Raw genomic sequence first — 18,306 nt, 5'->3', positions numbered from 1 at the left:
TGAGTCAAACAGTCTACCAGAGGACACTGAGTCAAACAGTCTACCAGAGGACACTGAGTCAAACAGTCTACCAGAGGACACTGAGTCAAACAGCCTACCAGAGGACACTGAGTCAAACAGCCTACCAGAGGACACTGAGTCAAACAGCCTACCAGAGGACACTGAGTCAAACAGCCTACCAGAGGACACTGAGTCAAACAGCCTACCAGATGACACTGAGTCAAACAGCCTACCAGAGGACACTGAGTGAAACAGTCTACCAGAGGACACTGAGTCAAACTACCAGAGACACTGAGTCAAACAGCCTACCAGAGGACACTGAGTCAAACAGCCTACCAGATGACACTGAGTCAAACAGCCTACCAGATGACACTGAGTCAAACAGCCTACCAGATGACACTGAGTCAAACAGTCTACCAGAGGACACTGAGTGAAACAGTCAGAAACAGTCTACCAGAGGACACTGAGTCAAACAGTCTACCAGAGGACACTGAGTCAAACACTGAGTCCAGTACCAGATGACACTGAGTCAAACAGTCTACCAGAGGACACTGAGTCAAACAGCCTACCAGATGACACTGAGTCAAACAGCTACCAGAGGACACTGAGTCAAACAGTCTACCAGAGGACACTGAGTCAAACAGTCTACCAGAGGACACTGAAACAGTCTACCAGAGGACACTGAGTCAAACAGCCTACCAGATGACACTGAGTCAAACAGCCTACAAACAGTCTACCAGAGGACACTGAGTCAAACAGCCTACCAGAGGACACTGAGTCAAACAGTCTACCAGAAACAGCCTACCAGATGACACTGAGTCAAACAGCCTACCAGAGGACACTGAGTGAAACAGTCTACCAGAGGACACTGAGTCAAACAGCCTACCAGATGACACTGAGTCAAACAGTCTACCAGATGACACTGATTCAAACAGTCTACCAGAGGACACTGAGTCAAACAGCCTACCAGAGGACACTGAGTCAAACAGCCTACCAGAGGACACTGAGTCAAACAGCCTACCAGATGACACTGAGTCAAACAGCCTACCAGAGGACACTGAGTCAAACAGTCTACCAGAGGACACTGAGTCAAACAGTCTACCAGAGGACACTGAGTCAAACAGCCTACCAGATGACACTGAGTCAAACAGCCTACCAGAGGACACTGAGTCAAACAGCCTACCAGATGACACTGAGTCAAACAGCCTACCAGATGACACTGAGTCAAACAGTCTACCAGAGGACACTGAGTCAAACAGCCTACCAGATGACACAAAGTGCTCATTAGAAACAATTCAGCACTTCAGTTTTGTCACATACAGCAACAAAGTCCTTCAATGACAGTCATTCATTAAGATGACTGTTTCCAGACATAGACATAATAACCTTCCAAAACATTCCAGGGTCATTCGGGTTGTCAGTGTTAAACAGACATAAAATATTCAGACTTGGTCCTCCTGAGAAAAAAGGAACACTTGTTTCAAAACTGGCTAAAAACAAGCCAATCAGCATCAGAACATGATGTCCTTGCTTTAAGCCCAGGCTAGATTACGTTTGTGAATAATACAAGACGGCACAGAAGAAAACCAGGGATTATCCTGCCCTTTCTTTAACATGGTAAATGCTGGGAAGCTTCAATTAACAAGGAAGTTATGAATACTAGCTGACATAATGAGTTTTTATTTGACTAAGCTAGGATAGCTAGCCTCTCTGACCACAGCACAGTCCGTTTAGAATAACCAAGTTAATTTAGTCACTCAGTTTAATTTTATTTATTTATTTTACCATTATTTAACCAGATATGGTAATTGAGAACAAGTTCTCATTTACAAATGCGACCTGGCCAAGATAAAGCAAAACAGTTTGACACATACAACAACACAGAGTTACACATGGAATAAACGAACATACGGTCAATACCACAATAGAAAAAAAAAGTATATGGAAAGTGTGTGCCCAAATGAGTTGTTTTATTTTACTAGGCAAGTCAGTTCAGAACAAATTCTTATTTTCAATGACAGCCTAGTGGGGTAACTGCCTGTTCAGGGGGCAGAACAACAGATTTGTACCTTGTCAGCTCGGGGTTTTGAACTTGCAACCTTCCAGGTTACTAGTCCAAAGCTCTAACCACTAGGCTACCTGCTCTAACCACTAGGCTACCTGCTCTAACCACTAGGCTACCTGCTCTAACCACTAGGCTACCTGCTCTAACCACTAGGCTACCTGCTCTAACCACTAGGCTACCTGCTCTAACCACTAGGCTACCTGCTCTAACCACTAGGCTACCTGCTCTAACCACTAGGCTACCTGCTCTAACCACTAGGCTACCTGCTCTAACCACTAGGCTACCTGCTCTAACCACTAGGCTACCTGCTCTAACCACTAGGCTACCTGCTCTAACCACTAGGCTACCTGCTCTAACCACTAGGCTACCTGCTCTAACCACTAGGCTACCTGCTCTAACCACTAGGCTACCTGCTCTCACCACTAGGCTACCTGCTCTAACCACTAGGCTACCTGCTCTAACCACTAGGCTACCTGCTCTAACCACTAGGCTACCTGCTCTAACCACTAGGCTACCTGCTCTAACCACTAGGCTACCTGCTCTAACCACTAGGCTACCTGCTCTAACCACTAGACTACCTGCTCTAACCACTAGGCTACCTGCTCTAACCACTAGACTACCTGCTCTAACCACTAGGCTACCTGCTCTAACCACTAGACTACCTGCTCTAACCACTAGGCTACCTGCTCTAACCACTAGGCTACCTGCTCTAACCACTAGGCTACCTGTCTCTAACCACTAGGCTACCTGCTCTAACCACTAGGCTACCTGCTCTAACCACTAGGCTACCTGCTCTAACCACTAGACTACCTGCTCTAACCACTAGGCTACCTGCTCTAACCACTAGGCTACCTGTTCTAACCACTAGGCTACCTGCTCTAACCACTAGACTACCTGCTCTAACCACTAGGCTACCTGCTCTAACCACTAGGCTACCTGTTCTAACCACTAGGCTACCTGCTCTAACCACTAGACTACCTGCTCTAACCACTAGGCTACCTGCTCTAACCACTAGGCTACCTGCTCTAACCACTAGGCTACCTGTCTCTAACCACTAGGCTACCTGTCTCTAACCACTAGACTACCTGTCTCTAACCACTAGACTACCTGTCTCTAACCACTAGACTACCTGCTCTAACCACTAGGCTACCTGCTCTAACCACTAGGCTACCTGCTCTAACCACTAGACTACCTGCTCTAACCACTAGACTACCTGTCTCTAACCACTAGACTACCTGTCTCTAACCACTAGGCTACCTGCTCTAACCACTAGGCTACCTGCTCTAACCACTAGGCTACCTGCTCTAACCACTAGGCTACCTGCTCTAACCACTAGGCTACCTGCTCTAACCACTAGGCTACCTGCTCTAACCACTAGGCTACCTGCTCTAACCACTAGGCTACCTGCTCTAACCACTAGGCTACCTGCTCTAACCACTAGGCTACCTGCTCTAACCACTAGACTACCTGCTCTAACCACTAGGCTACCTGCTCTAACCACTAGGCTACCTGCTCTAACCACTAGACTACCTGCTCTAACCACTAGGCTACCTGCTCTAACCACTAGGCTACCTGCTCTAACCACTAGGCTACCTGCTCTAACCACTAGGCTACCTGCTCTAAACCACTAGACTACCTGCTCTAACCACTAGGCTACCTGCTCTAACCACTAGGCTACCTGCTCTAACCACTAGGCTACCTGTCTCTAACCACTAGACTACCTGTCTCTAACCACTAGACTACCTGCTCTAACCACTAGACTACCTGCTCTATCCACTAGGCTACCTGCTCTAACCACTAGACTACCTGTCTCTAACCACTAGGCTACCTGCTCTAACCACTAGGCTACCTGCTCTAACCACTAGGCTACCTGCTCTAACCACTAGGCTACCTGCTCTAACCACTAGGCTACCTGCTCTAACCACTAGGCTACCTGCTCTAACCACTAGGCTACCTGTCTCTAACCACTAGGCTACCTGCTCTAACCACTAGGCTACCTGCTCTAACCACTAGGCTACCTGCTCTAACCACTAGGCTACCTGCTCTAACCACTAGGCTACCTGCTCTAACCACTAGGCTACCTGCTCTAACCACTAGGCTACCTGCTCTAACCACTAGGCTACCTGCTCTAACCACTAGGCTACCTGCTCTAACCACTAGGCTACCTGCTCTAACCACTAGGCTACCTGCTCTAACCACTAGGCTACCTGCTCTAACCACTAGGCTACCTGTCTCTAACCACTAGGCTACCTGCTCTAACCACTAGGCTACCTGCTCTAACCACTAGGCTACCTGCTCTAACCACTAGGCTACCTGCTCTAACCACTAGGCTACCTGCTCTAACCACTAGGCTACCTGTCTCTAACCACTAGGCTACCTGCTCTAACCACTAGGCTACCTGCTCTATCCACTAGGCTACCTGCTCTAACCACTAGACTACCTGTCTCTAACCACTAGGCTACCTGCTCTAACCACTAGGCTACCTGCTCTAACCACTAGGCTACCTGCTCTAACCACTAGGCTACCTGCTCTAACCACTAGACTACCTGCTCTAACCACTAGACTACCCTAGGGGTGTAGAGGTAAGGCAATAAAATAGGCCATAGTGGCGGGATAATTAAGATATAGCAATTAAACACTGGAGTGTTAGATATGCAGAATATGAATGTGCAAGTAGAGATACTGGGGTGCAAAGATACTGGCCCTGAAATCCTTTAACTCTGAACCTGTGTAATGGTTTTTTTGTTTGCTATTTGGAGAAAACCATCATGGAAGATTTTCTGTGTTTATGTGAGCCATGACCAGCCTTTCAAAATACTTTGTGGCTTCAGATGTGAACGCTACGGGTCGCTAGTCATTAAGGCAGGTTGCCTTAGTGTTCTTGGGCACAGGGACTATGGTGGTCTGCTTAAAACATGTTGGTATTACAGACTCAGACAGGGAGAAGTTGAACATGTCAGTGAAGACACTTGCCAGTTGGTCAGCGCATGTTTGCAGTACACGTCCTGGTAATCCATCTGGCCCAGCGGCCTTGTGAATGTTGACCTGTTTAAAGGTCTTTCTCACATCAGCTATGGAGAGCGTGATCACACAGTCGTCCGGAACAGCTGATGCTCTCATGCATGTTTCAGTGTTACTTGCCTCGAAGCGAACATAGAAGTAATTTAGCTCGTCTGGTAGGCTCGTGTCACTAGGCAGCTCTTGGCTGTGCTTCCCTTTGTAGTCTGTAATAGTTTTCAATCCATGCCACATCCAACGAGCGCCGCAGTGTAGTATGATTCAATCTTAGTCCTGTATTGACTCTTTGCTTGTTTGATGGTTCGTCGGAGGACACAGCGGGATTTTTTCTAAACTTCCAGGTTAGAGTCCCACTCCTTGAAAGCGGCAGCTCTACCCTTTAGCTCAGTGCGGATGTTTGCCTGTAATTTAGACAAGACCTCTGCTACTCCGTCATATATATTTACATTAGACCTTGTGTTCCTTTGCTACTCTATCATAGCCTCTCTTTAGCACAGGCAATTTTCTTTATATCAGTGTACCTATTCCGTATTATTTAGTTCCTGCTGCTGCTTCCTGCTGTTCATATGGACTTCTTCTCTCACTTCCTTTGCTGCTCTCTCAAGACTCCTGCTTGTTTTAAGTGATGATATCTGCTCTGCAACAATAATAATGCACTATCTTGCATTGCATAGGCAAAATATTATGCATGAAACTGACTAAATGTTATCAATAATTTGTATGGGGTATGGGTGGCCATTGGATCAACTTACAGCTACAACGATTCACTGTCATTTTAGGTTGAGGACTTCGTATTGTAGTTTACAGAGACCGAATTTTAAAACGATTCACAGCAGATACATCATGAAACCTATAAACACAATAAATACATTTGACTTTTGTTGTGAAAATCTGCTTACCACTTTATCCATGTGGTTTCTTCCTTCACTCCATGAAATGATGACCTCTTCCTAAATATTTGGCCACATGATTCATTTTTTTTGCATGGTTTCCAAGAAACAAGGGATGGATCGACTAACTAAGAAAACAGAAAACAGACCCAGTGTTTGTAGTTTTGTAAGTCGTGACCCATTGGTTTTTAATTAGGAAGAAGGCTCTGTTCTGTTGTTTCTATTGGGGACAAGATGGATTCTGCCTCTAACGATTAAGCTCCAAACACGGTCCTCACTTTCCACAAGCAGATCAGGGTAATCCTTACTACAGCACTACTCAACGATGTTCCCAGGCGTTTATACATGACATAAGCCAGGTGTTCAGCCTCATGATGGATGGCTCAGATGCAGACCAGGGGCACCTCAGACCAGCCGTCCCCAGTGAGGAAGCCCCGAGCTGGGCGAGCAGAGTGACCCCCCTGCCCAGGACCCTTTGATCTTGGGCATGGATGGATGGAGGGAATTCAGGGGTTGGAAGGGTGTAGGATGGAAGGGTAGAGAAGGTGAGGAGAGGTGCTTGCAGTGGTGTAAAGTAGTTAAGTAAAAAAACTTTAAATTACTACTTAAGTAGTTTATTGGGGGTACCTTACTTTACTTCATTACGAAAGAAAATGTACATTTTACTCCATCATACATGTTAACTGACATCCAAAAGTACTTTTTACATTTTGAATGGCTAGCAGGACAGGAAAAGTGTAAAATTCATGCACTTATCAAGAGAACATCCCTGGTCCATCTCTACTGCCTCTGATCTGGTGGAATCATTAAACACAAGTGCTTTGTTTGCAAATGCCTGTTGGAGGGCTATCCCTGGCTATCTCTGGCTATCTCTGGCTATCCCTGGCTATCTCTGGCTATCCCTGGCCATCCCTGGCTATCCCTGGCCATCTGTCAATAAAAAAGAGGAAAATGGTGCCGTCTGGTTTGCTGCAAGTCTATTTGTATTATATGTATTTGAAATTATTTACACTTTTACTTTTAATACTTAAATATATTTGAGTAATTACATTTACTTTTGATACTTATATTTAAAACCAAATACTTTTACTCAACTAGTATTTTACTGGGTGACTTTCACTTTTTGTAAGGACCGACGTCGGAGATGAGAACCAGGTACGGGGAGTCAAAATTTAATCAAGGACAGACAGGTAACAGAACAGGAACAGCGTCAGCACACGGGTAAACAAAGACAAACAACAATTAATGCCGAAGCAGGGAACAGAGTGGGACAGACATACAGTGGCTTGCGAAAGTATTCACCCCCATGGCATGTTCCTTATTTTGTTTGAAATAAAATAGATTTTTTTTTGGGGGGGGTGGTTTGTATCATGTGATTTACACTCATCTAGTCACTGGATATCTGCCCATTCTTCAAGGCAAAACTGCTCCAGCTCCTTCAAGTTGGATGGGTTCCGCCGGCGTACAGCAGTCTTTAAGTCATACCACAGATTCACAATTGGATTGAGGTCTGGGCTTTGACTAGGCCATTCCAATACATTTTAATGTTTCCCCTTAAACCACTTGAGTGTTGCTTTAGCAGTATGCTTAGGGTCATTTTCCTGCTGGAAGGTGAACCTCCGTCCCAGTCTCAAATCTCTGGAAGACTGAAACAGTTTTCCCTTAGGAATTTTCCTGTATTTAGTGCCATCCATCATTCCTTTAAATCTGACCAGTTTCCCAGTCCCTGCCAATGAAAAACATCCCCACAGGATGATGCTGTCACCACCATGCTTAATTGTGGGGATGGTCCTCTCGGGGGGTTGAGAGGTGGTTGGTTTGAGCCAGACATAGTGTTTTCCTTGATGGCCAAAAAGCTACATTTTTGTCTCATCTGACCAAAGTACCTTCTTTCATATTTTTAGGGAGTCTCCCACATGCCTTTTGGCAAACACCAAACGTGTTTGCTTATTTTTTTCATTAAGCAATGGCTTTCTTCTGGCCACTCTTCCGTAAAGCCCAGCTCTGTGGAGAGTGGTCCTATGGACAGATACTCCAATCTCCGCTGTGGAGCTTTGCAGCTCCTTCAGGGTTATCTTTGGTGTCTTTGTTGCCTCTCTAATTAATGCCCTCCTTGCCTGGTCTATGAGTTTTGGTGGCTGGCCCTCTCTTGGCAGGTTTGATGTGATGCCATATTCTTTACATTTTTTAATAATGGATTTAGTGGTGCTCCGTGGGATGTTCAAAGTTCCGGATGTTTTTTAATAACCCAACTCTGATCTGTACTTCTCTACAACTTTGTATGCTGGGGAGCCTGGCGCCCTCGAGCTCCTGGGGAGCGGGAGGAGGCGTGACACTCTTACTTGAGTCATTTTCTATTTACTTTTACTCAAGTATGACAATCGGGTACTATTTCCACCACTGGGTGCTTATTTGATCCTAGGGTTCCTGGATGGTTCCTCCAAAGTTTCTGGTGAGGGTAATGTATGGGGTTGTTGGAGTGGGTGTGTAGAAAAAGGCTGGAATGAAGGGTATTCAGGAGGGGCCTGGGAGGGGTTTCTGTCAAGGTTCATGGAAGGGTTTTGATAGGTAGTTATCAGGTCCCTGGAAGGGTTTTGATAGGTAGTTATCAGGTCCCTGGAAGGGTTTTGATAGGTAGTTATCAGGTCCCTGGAAGGGTTTTGATAGGTAGTTATCAGGTCCCTGGAAGGGTTTTGATAGGTGGTTATCAGGTCCCTGGAAGGGTTTTGATAGGTAGTTATCAGGTCCCTGGAAGGGTTTTGATAGGTAGTTATCAGGTCCCTGGAAGGGTTTTGATAGGTAGTTATCAGGTCCCTGGAAGGGTTTTGATAGGTAGTTATCAGGTCCCTGGAAGGGTTTTGATAGGTAGTTATCAGGTCCCTGGAAGGGTTTTGATAGGTAGTTATCAGGTCCCTGGAAGGGTTTTGATAGGTAGTTATCAGGTCCCTGGAAGGGTTTTGATAGGTAGTTATCAGGTCCCTGGAAGGGTTTTGATAGGTAGTTATCAGGTCCCTGGAAGGGTTTTGATAGGTAGTTATCAGGTTCCTGGAAGGGTTTTGATAGGTAGTTATCAGGTTCCTGGATGGGGTATGGGTGGAGTTTTGAGGAGGTCTGAACAGTCACGATCACCTGTCAGAGGAGGTCCTGAGCTGGGTGAAGGTGCTCTGTAGCGAGGCTGCCTGGCACCACAGGGCCCTCACAAGGGTCTGCTAACGACCCTGTCGAGAGGCACATGTCTGGGAGGGAGATGGGGCACGGGGGAGGGGGGTCAGTGTGGGGGCGAGAGTTGTTATCCAACTGATTTACTCATATTACCATGAGCAACAATCACACTAGCTCTATTGTTAACCCAAACAGATTGTACTGTACCTACACACAGTAACAAACACTATTCTCTTCCCTCGTATCAACAGATGCATCATGAGCTGCTGTATCAACAGATGCATCATGAGTTGCTGTATCAACAGATGCATCATGAGCTGCTGTATCAACAGATGCATCATGAGCTGCTTTATCAACAGATGCATCATGAGCTGCTGTATCAACAGATGCATCATGAGCTGCTGTATCAACAGATGCATCATGAGCTGCTGTATCAACAGATGCATCATGAGTTGCTGTATCAACAGATGCATCATGAGCTGCTGTATCAACAGATGCATCATGAGCTGCTGTATCAACAGATGCATCATGAGCTGCTGTATCAACAGATGCATCATGAGCTGCTTTATCAACAGATGCATCATGAGTTGCTTTATCAACAGATGCATCATGAGCTGCTTTATCAACAGATGCATCATGAGCTGCTTTATCAACAGATGCATCATGAGTTGCTTTATCAACAGATGCATCATGAGTTGCTGTATCAACAGATGCATCATGAGCTGCTGTATCAACAGATGCATCATGAGTTGCTTTATCAACAGATGCATCATGAGCTGCTGTATCAACAGATGCATCATGAGCTGCTGTATCAACAGATGCATCATGAGCTGCTTTATCAACAGATGCATCATGAGTTGCTTTATCAACAGATGCATCATGAGCTGCTGTATCAACAGATGCATCATGAGCTGCTTTATCAACAGATGCATCATGAGCTGCTGTATCAACAGATGCATCATGAGTTGCTTTATCAACAGATGCATCATGAGTTGCTGTATCAACAGATGCATCATGAGCTGCTGTATCAACAGATGCATCATGAGTTGCTGTATCAACAGATGCATCATGAGCTGCTGTATCAACAGATGCATCATGAGCTGCTGTATCAACAGATGCATCATGAGCTGCTGTATCAACAGATGCATCATGAGCTGCTGTATCAACAGATGCATCATGAGCTGCTTTATCAACAGATGCATCATGAGTTGCTTTATCAACAGATGCATCATGAGTTGCTTTATCAACAGATGCATCATGAGTTGCTTTATCAACAGATGCATCATGAGCTGCTGTATCAACAGATGCATCATGAGCTGCTTTATCAACAGATGCATCATGAGTTGCTGTATCAACAGATGCATCATGAGCTGCTTTATCAACAGATGCATCATGAGCTGCTTTATCAACAGATGCATCATGAGTTGCTGTATCAACAGATGCATCATGAGTTGCTTTATCAACAGATGCATCATGAGTTGCTTTATCAACAGATGCATCATGAGTTGCTTTATCAACAGATGCATCATGAGTTGCTTTATCAACAGATGCATCATGAGCTGCTGTATCAACAGATGCATCATGAGTTGCTTTATCAACAGATGCATCATGAGTTGCTTTATCAACAGATGCATCATGAGCTGCTGTATCAACAGATGCATCATGAGTTGCTTTATCAACAGATGCATCATGAGTTGCTTTATCAACAGATGCATCATGAGTTGCTTTATCAACAGATGCATCATGAGTTGCTGTATCAACAGATGCATCATGAGTTGCTTTATCAACAGATGCATCATGAGCTGCCAACAGATGCATCATGAGCTGCTGTATCAACAGATGCATCATGAGTTGCTTTATCAACAGATGCATCATGAGTTGCTTTATCAACAGATGCATCATGAGTTGCTTTATCAACAGATGCATCATGAGTTGCTTTATCAACAGATGCATCATGAGTTGCTTTATCAACAGATGCATCATGAGTTGCTGTATCAGATGCATCATGAGTTGCTTTATCAACAGATGCATCATGAGTTGCTTTATCAACAGATGCATCATGAGCTGCTGTATCAACAGATGCATCATGAGTTGCTGTATCAACAGATGCATCATGAGTTGCTTTATCAACAGATGCATCATGAGCTGCTGTATCAACAGATGCATCATGAGTTGCTTTATCAACAGATGCATCATGAGTTGCTTTATCAACAGATGCATGAGTTGCTGTATCAACAGATGCATCATGAGTTGCTTTATCAACAGATGCATCATGAGTTGCTTTATCAACAGATGCATCATGAGCTGCTGTATCAACAGATGCATCATGAGTTGCTTTATCAACAGATGCATCATGAGTTGCTTTATCAACAGATGCATCATGAGTTGCTTTATCAACAGATGCATCATGAGTTGCTTTATCAACAGATGCATCATGAGCTGCTGTATCAACAGATGCATCGTGAGTTGCTTTATCAACAGATGCATCATGAGCTGCTGTATCAACAGATGCATCATGAGTTGCTTTATCAACAGATGCATCATGAGTTGCTTTATCAACAGATGCATCATGAGTTGCTTTATCAACAGATGCATCATGAGTTGCTGTATCAACAGATGCATCATGAGCTGCTGTATCAACAGATGCATCATGAGCTGCTTTATCAACAGATGCATCATGAGTTGCTGTATCAACAGATGCATCATGAGCTGCTGTATCAACAGATGCATCATGAGTTGCTGAATGTTTTCACAGAAAACAAAAAGTTCAAAAATCATAACATAGAATGAGAATGAATTGACAAAACGGGGTTTGAATGGAATTCCCACCTCATGTGAACTCCATGGCACAGAGAGGGATAAGAAGTTACACAACAAAGTTACTATATAGCCTAGCTACTGTATATAGCCTAGCTACTGTTTATAGCCTAGCTACTGTATATAGCCTAGCTACTGTATATAGCCTAGCTACTGTATATAGCCTAGCTACTGTATATAGCCTAGCTACTGTATATAGCCTAGCTACTGTATATAGCCTAGCTACTGTATATAGCCTAGCTACTGTATATAGCCTAGCTACTGTTTATAGCCTAGCTACTGTATATAGCCTAGCTACTGTTTATAGCCTAGCTACTGTATATAGCCTAGCTACTGTATATAGCCTAGCTACTGTATATAGCCTAGCTACTGTATATAGCCTAGCTACTGTTTATAGCCTAGCTACTGTATATAGCCTAGCTACTGTTTATAGCCTAGCTACTGTATATAGCCTAGCTACTGTATATAGCCTAGCTACTGTATATAGCCTAGCTACTGTTTATAGCCTAGCTACTGTATATAGCCTAGCTACTGTTTATAGCCTAGCTACTGTATATAGCCTAGCTACTGTATACAGCCTAGCTACTGTATATAGCCTAGCTACTGTTTATAGCCTAGCTACTGTATATAGCCTAGCTACTGTATATAGCCTAGCTACTGTATATAGCCTAGCTACTGTATATAGCCTAGCTACTGTATATAGCCTAGCTACTGTATATAGCCTAGCTACTGTTTATAGCCTAGCTACTGTATATAGCCTAGCTACTGTATATAGCCTAGCTACTGTATATAGCCTAGCTACTGTATATAGCCTAGCTACTGTTTATAGCCTAGCTACTGTATATAGCCTAGCTACTGTTTATAGCCTAGCTACTGTATATAGCCTAGCTACTGTATATAGCCTAGCTACTGTATATAGCCTAGCTACTGTTTATAGCCTAGCTACTGTATATAGCCTAGCTACTGTATATAGCCTAGCTACTGTATATAGCCTCTCTACTGTATATAGCCTAGCTACTCTATATAGCCTAGCCACTGTATATAGCCTAGCCACTGTATATAGCCTAGCTACTGTATATAGCCTAGCTACTGTATATAGCCTAGCTACTGTATATAGCCTAGCTACTGTATATAGCCTAGCTACTGTATATAGCCTAGCTACTGTATATAGCCTAGCTACTGTATATAGCCTAGCTACTGTATATAGCCTCTCTACTGTATATAGCCTAGCTACTGTATATAGCCTAGCCACTGTATATAGCCTAGCCACTGCATATAGCCTAGCCACTGTATATAGCCTAGCTACTGTATATAGCCTAGCTACTGTATATAGCCTAGCCTGTGGTCCTTCTGTAGCTCCTTCTGTAGCTCAGTTGGTAGAGCATGGCGCTTGTAACGCCAGGGTAGTGGGTTCGATCCCCGGGACCACCAATACGTAGAATGTATGCACACATGACTGTAAGTCGCTTTGGATAAAAGCGTCTGCTAAATGCCATATATTATTATTATTATATTAGCTACTGTATATAGCCTAGCTACTGTATATAGCCTAGCTACTGTATATAGCCTCTCTACTGTATATAGCCTAGCTACTGTATATAGCCTAGCTACTGTATATAGCCTCTCTACTGTATATAGCCTAGCTACTGTATATAGCCTAGCTACTGTATATAGCCTAGCTACTGTTTATATGGGCTACAGCATCCAAAGAATTATCGACAGAATTTAGTCAAAGTTGAGCTTGTCTTTGTTATTTCATGGTTGTGAGAACCAAGTTGGCACAGTCACCTGTCAACCAACCACTAACACCTCCCTCCTTCCCTCCCTCCCTCCCTCCCTCCCTCCCTCCCTCCCTCCCTCCCTCCCTCCCTCCTAATACACTGCTGTCCCCCACCCAAACTCCATCAATGGCCAAGTTGGCAGCATCACCTGTCAACCAAACACAAACAACCGCAACCCTGACTCTCCCCTCCTCCTCCTCCCTCCTCCTCAATCCCTCAACCCCTCCTCCTCCTCCTCCTCCCTCCCTCAACCCCTGCTGTTTACGCACCCAAACTCGCTATATCACTCCTACATTTACTAGCTATTCCATGCCTGCCTGTGATCCACCCAGCAAACGCGTACACATTAGAACACGCGGGACACTGTTATGTCGACTCTGTCCTAATTCCTACCAGATTGAGTTAGCTCCTAGAGTCATTTACAGAAATGTTTACATCATTCTCACGCTCTACGCCCTGTGTGTCATAGCGAAGTGGGCCAAATCACTGTGTTTCTCTCCGTGTCCTAAAGCTATCTGAGGGGAGCGGTTAGCACTGTGCAGGGAGCCAAACCAAAGCTGCCTCCCAAATGGCACCCAAGTCCCTATGTAAGTGTATTGCTTTTATCAGGGCCAATGGGAGGCAGACCAGCTCTTGCTCGTTTGACAGTATGACAGCAGACTTAAGGGCATATCAGGAAGAGGAGAGGGGGGAGAGGGGGGAGAGAGGGGGGAGGAAAGAAGGGGAGAGGGTGACAGAGGAGAGGGGGTAGAGGGGGAGAGAGGGGAGATAGGGGAGAGGGGGAGGGGAGAGAGGGGGGGGTGACAGAGGAGAGGGGTAGAGGGGAGAGGGAGAGAGGGGAGAGGGGTGACAGAGGATAGGTGGTAGAGGGGAGAGAGGGGAGATAGGGGGAGAGGGGGGAGAGGGGGAGGGTGACAGAGGAGAGGGTAGAGGGGGAGGGGAGAGGGAGAGGGTGACAGAGGAGAGGTGGTAGAGGGGGAGAGAGGGGGAGAGGGTGACAGAGGAGAGGTAGTAGAGGGGAGAGAGGGGGAGAGGGTGACAGAGGAGAGGTAGTAGAGGGGGAGAGAGGGGGAGAGGGTGACAGAGGAGAGGTAGTAGAGGGGGAGAGAGGGGAAAAGGTGACCGAGGAGAGGTAGTAGAGGGGAGAGAGGGGAGAGTGACAGAGGAGGGTGGTAGAGGTGGGAGAGAGGGGGAGAGGGTGACAGAGGAGAGGTAGTAGAGGGGGAGAGAGGGGGGAGAGGGTGACAGAGGAGAGGTAGTAGAGGGGGGAGAGAGGGGGAGAGGGTGACAGAGGAGAGGTGGTAGAGGGGGAGAGAGGGGGTGGGTGACAGAGGAGAGGTGGTAGAGGGGAGAGAGGGGGAGAGGGTGACAGAGGAGAGGGGGTAGAGGGGGAGAGAGGGGTAACTGATCCCCATGTAACATTGGCAAGACAAGTTAATCAATCAAATCAAATGTATTTATAAAGCCCTTCTTATCTCAAAGTGCTGTACAGAAACCCAGCCTATAAAACCCCAAACAGCAAGCAGTGCAGGTGTAGAAGCACGGTGGCTAGGAAAAACTCCCTAGAAAGGCCAAACCCTAGGAAGAAACCTAGAGAGGAACCAGGCTATGTGGGGTGGTCAGTCCTCTTCTGGCTGTGCCGGGTGGAGATTATAACAGAACATGGCCAAGATGTTCAAATGTTCATAGATGACCAGCAGGGTTAGATAATAATAATCACAGTCGTTGTCGAGGGTGCAGCAAGTCAGCACCTCAGGAGTAAATGTCAGTTGGCTTTTCATAGCCGATCATTCAGAGTATCTCTACCTCTCCTGCTGTCTCTAGAGAGTTGAAAACAGCAGGTCTGGGACAGGTAGCACGTCCGGTGAACAGGTCAGGATTCCATAGCCGCAGGCAGAACAGTTGAAACTGGAGCAGCAGCACGGCCAGGTGGACTGGGGACAGCAAGGAGTCGTCATGTACTCCTGAGGCATGGTCCTAGGGCTCAGGTCCTCCGAGAGAGAGAAAGAAAGAGAGAAGGAGAGAATTAGAGAACGCATACTTACATTCACACAGGACACCGGATAAGACAGGAGAAATACTCCAGATATAACAGACTGACCCTAGCCCCCCGACACATAAACTACTGCAGCATAAATACTGGAGGCTGAGACATGAGGGGTCAGGAGACACTGTGGCCCCATCTGTTGATACCCCTGGACAGGGCCAAACAGGCAGGATATAACCCCACCCACTTTGCCAAAGCACAGCTCCCACACCACTGGAGGGATATCTTCAACCACCAACCTGTAGTAAAAAATCAAATCAAAGTTTACTTGTCACGTGCGCCGAATACAACAGGTGTAGTAGACCTTACAGTGAAATGCTGAATACAACAGGTGTTGACCTCACAGTGAAATGCTTACTTACAGGTTCTAACCAATAGTGCAAAAAAGGTATTAGGTGAACAATAGGTAGGTAAAGAAATAAAACAACAGTAAAAAGACAGTGAAACACAGTAGCGAGGCTATATACAGTAGAGAGGCTATATACAGTAGAGAGGCTATATACAGTAGAGAGGTTATATACAGTAGAGAGACTATATACAGTAGAGAGGCTATATACAGTAGAGAGGCTATATAGAGTAGAGAGGCTATATACAGTAGAGAGGCTATATACAGTAAAGAGGCTATATACAGTACAGAGGCTATATACAGTAGAGAGGCTATATACAGTAGAGGGGCTATATACAGTAGAGAGGATATATACAGTAGAGAGGTTATATACAGTAGAGAGGTTATATACAGTAGACAGGACATATACAGTAGAGAGGCTATATACAGTAGAGAGGCTATATACAGTAGCGAGGCTATAAACAGTAAAGAGGCTATATACAGTACAGAGGCTATATACAGTAAAGAGGCTATATACAGTACAGAGGCTATATACAGTAGAGAGGCTATATACAGTAGAGGGGCTATATACAGTAGAGAGGATATATACAGTAGAGAGGTTATATACAGTAGACAGGACATATACAGTAGAGAGGCTATATACAGTAGAGAGGCTATATACAGTAGCGAGGCTATAAACAGTAGCGATGCTTTAAACAGTAGCTAGGCTATATACAGTAGCGAGGCTATATACAGTAGCTAGGCTATATACAGTAGCGAGGCTATATACAGTAGCGAGGCTATAAACAGTAGCGAGACTATATACAGGACAGCGAGGCTATGAACAGTAGCTAGGCTATATACAGTAGTGAGGCTATATACAGTAGCGAGGCTATATACAGTAGCGAGGCTATAAACAGTAGCGGGGCTATAAACAGTAGCGGGGCTATATACAGTAGCGAGGCTATAAACAGTAGCAAGGCTATATACAGTAGCCAGGCTATATACAGTCGCGAGGCTATATACAGTAGAGAGGATATATACAGTAGAGGGCTATAAACAGTAACTAGGCTATATACAGTAGTGAGGCTATATACAGTAGCGAGGCTATATACAGTAGCGAGGCTATAAACAGTAGCGGGGCTATAAACAGTAGCGGGGCTATATACAGTAGCGAGGCTATAAACAGTAGCTATGCTATATACAGTAGCTAGGCTATGAACAGTAGCTAGGCTATATACAGTAGTGAGGCTAAAAACAGTAGCAAGGCTATATACAGTAGGGAGGCTATAAACAGTAGCGAGGCTATATACAGTAGAGAGGCTATATACAGTAGCGAGGCTATAAACAGTAGAGAGGCTATATACAGTAGCGAGGCTATAAACAGTAGCGAGGCTATAAACAGTAGCTAGGCTATATACAGTAGCGAGGCTATATACAGTAGCTAGGCTATATACAGTAGCGAGGCTATATACAGTAGCTAGGCTATATACAGTAGCGAGGCTATAAACAGTAGAGGCTATGAACAGTAGCTAGGCTATATACAGTAGCGAGGCTATAAACAGTAGCGAGGCTATATACAGTAGCGAGGCTATATACAGTAGCGAGGCTATGAACAGTAGCTAGGCTATATACAGTCGCGAGGCTATATACAGTCGCGAGGCTATATACAGCAGCGAGGCTATATACAGTAGCTAGGCTATATACAGTCGCGAGGCTATATACAGTAGCTAGGCTATATACAGTAGCGAGGCTATATACAGTAGCGAGGCTATGAACAGTAGCTAGGCTATATACAGTCGCGAGGCTATATACAGTCGCGAGGCTATATACAGCAGCGAGGCTATATACAGTAGCTAGGCTATATACAGTCGCGAGGCTATATACAGTAGCGAGGCTATATACAGTAGCTAGGCTATATACAGTAGCGAGGCTATAAACAGTAGCGAGGCTATGAACAGTAGCTAGGCTATATACAGTAGCGAGGCTATAAACAGTAGCGAGGCTATATACAGTAGCGAGGCTATATACAGTAGCGAGGCTATGAACAGTAGCTAGGCTATATACAGTCGCGAGGCTATATACAGCAGCGAGGCTATATACAGTAGCTAGGCTATATACAGTCGCGAGGCTATATACAGTAGCTAGGCTATATACAGTAGCGAGGCTATATACAGTAGCGAGGCTATGAACAGTAGCTA

The 18,306-nt window shown here is 45.2% G+C and overlaps 1 protein-coding gene and 1 long non-coding RNA gene across 3 annotated transcripts; one reads left to right on the top strand and one right to left on the bottom strand.

Moving 5' to 3' along the window:
• Positions 1 to 2,126: 2,126 nt before the first annotated feature.
• On the bottom strand, positions 2,127 to 4,379 carry LOC127916324 (uncharacterized). Of its 2 annotated transcripts, none has more exons than XR_008094929.1 (3): positions 3,279 to 4,379; positions 3,023 to 3,106; positions 2,127 to 2,748 (listed from the first exon to the last, which is right to left on the bottom strand). It is a non-coding gene; the product is annotated as an uncharacterized LOC127916324 (long non-coding RNA). The 2 variants fall into 2 exon arrangements; XR_008095026.1 differs by having other exon boundaries at positions 2,127 to 2,706; positions 3,065 to 3,106.
• A 6,553-nt stretch (positions 4,380 to 10,932) lies between these two features.
• LOC127931746 (histidine-rich glycoprotein-like) lies at positions 10,933 to 11,925 on the top strand. The gene has a single exon (XM_052525301.1). It carries the CDS (start codon positions 10,933 to 10,935, stop codon positions 11,923 to 11,925), a length of 993 nt encoding a protein of 330 aa, XP_052381261.1.
• Positions 11,926 to 18,306: the final 6,381 nt, after the last annotated feature.

Source organism: Oncorhynchus keta, chromosome 1, assembly GCF_023373465.1.
Source record: "Oncorhynchus keta strain PuntledgeMale-10-30-2019 chromosome 1, Oket_V2, whole genome shotgun sequence".
Taxonomy (NCBI): Eukaryota; Metazoa; Chordata; class Actinopteri; order Salmoniformes; family Salmonidae; genus Oncorhynchus; species Oncorhynchus keta.
The sequence above is the reverse complement of the archived record's forward strand: the minus strand, read 5'-3'. Positions and strand labels throughout refer to the sequence as shown.

Excerpts from the sequence above, each read along its gene's own strand:
- LOC127931746 (XM_052525301.1), top strand. The coding sequence starts at position 10,933 with ATGAGCTGCCAACAGATGCATCATGAGCTGCTGTATCAACAGATGCAT.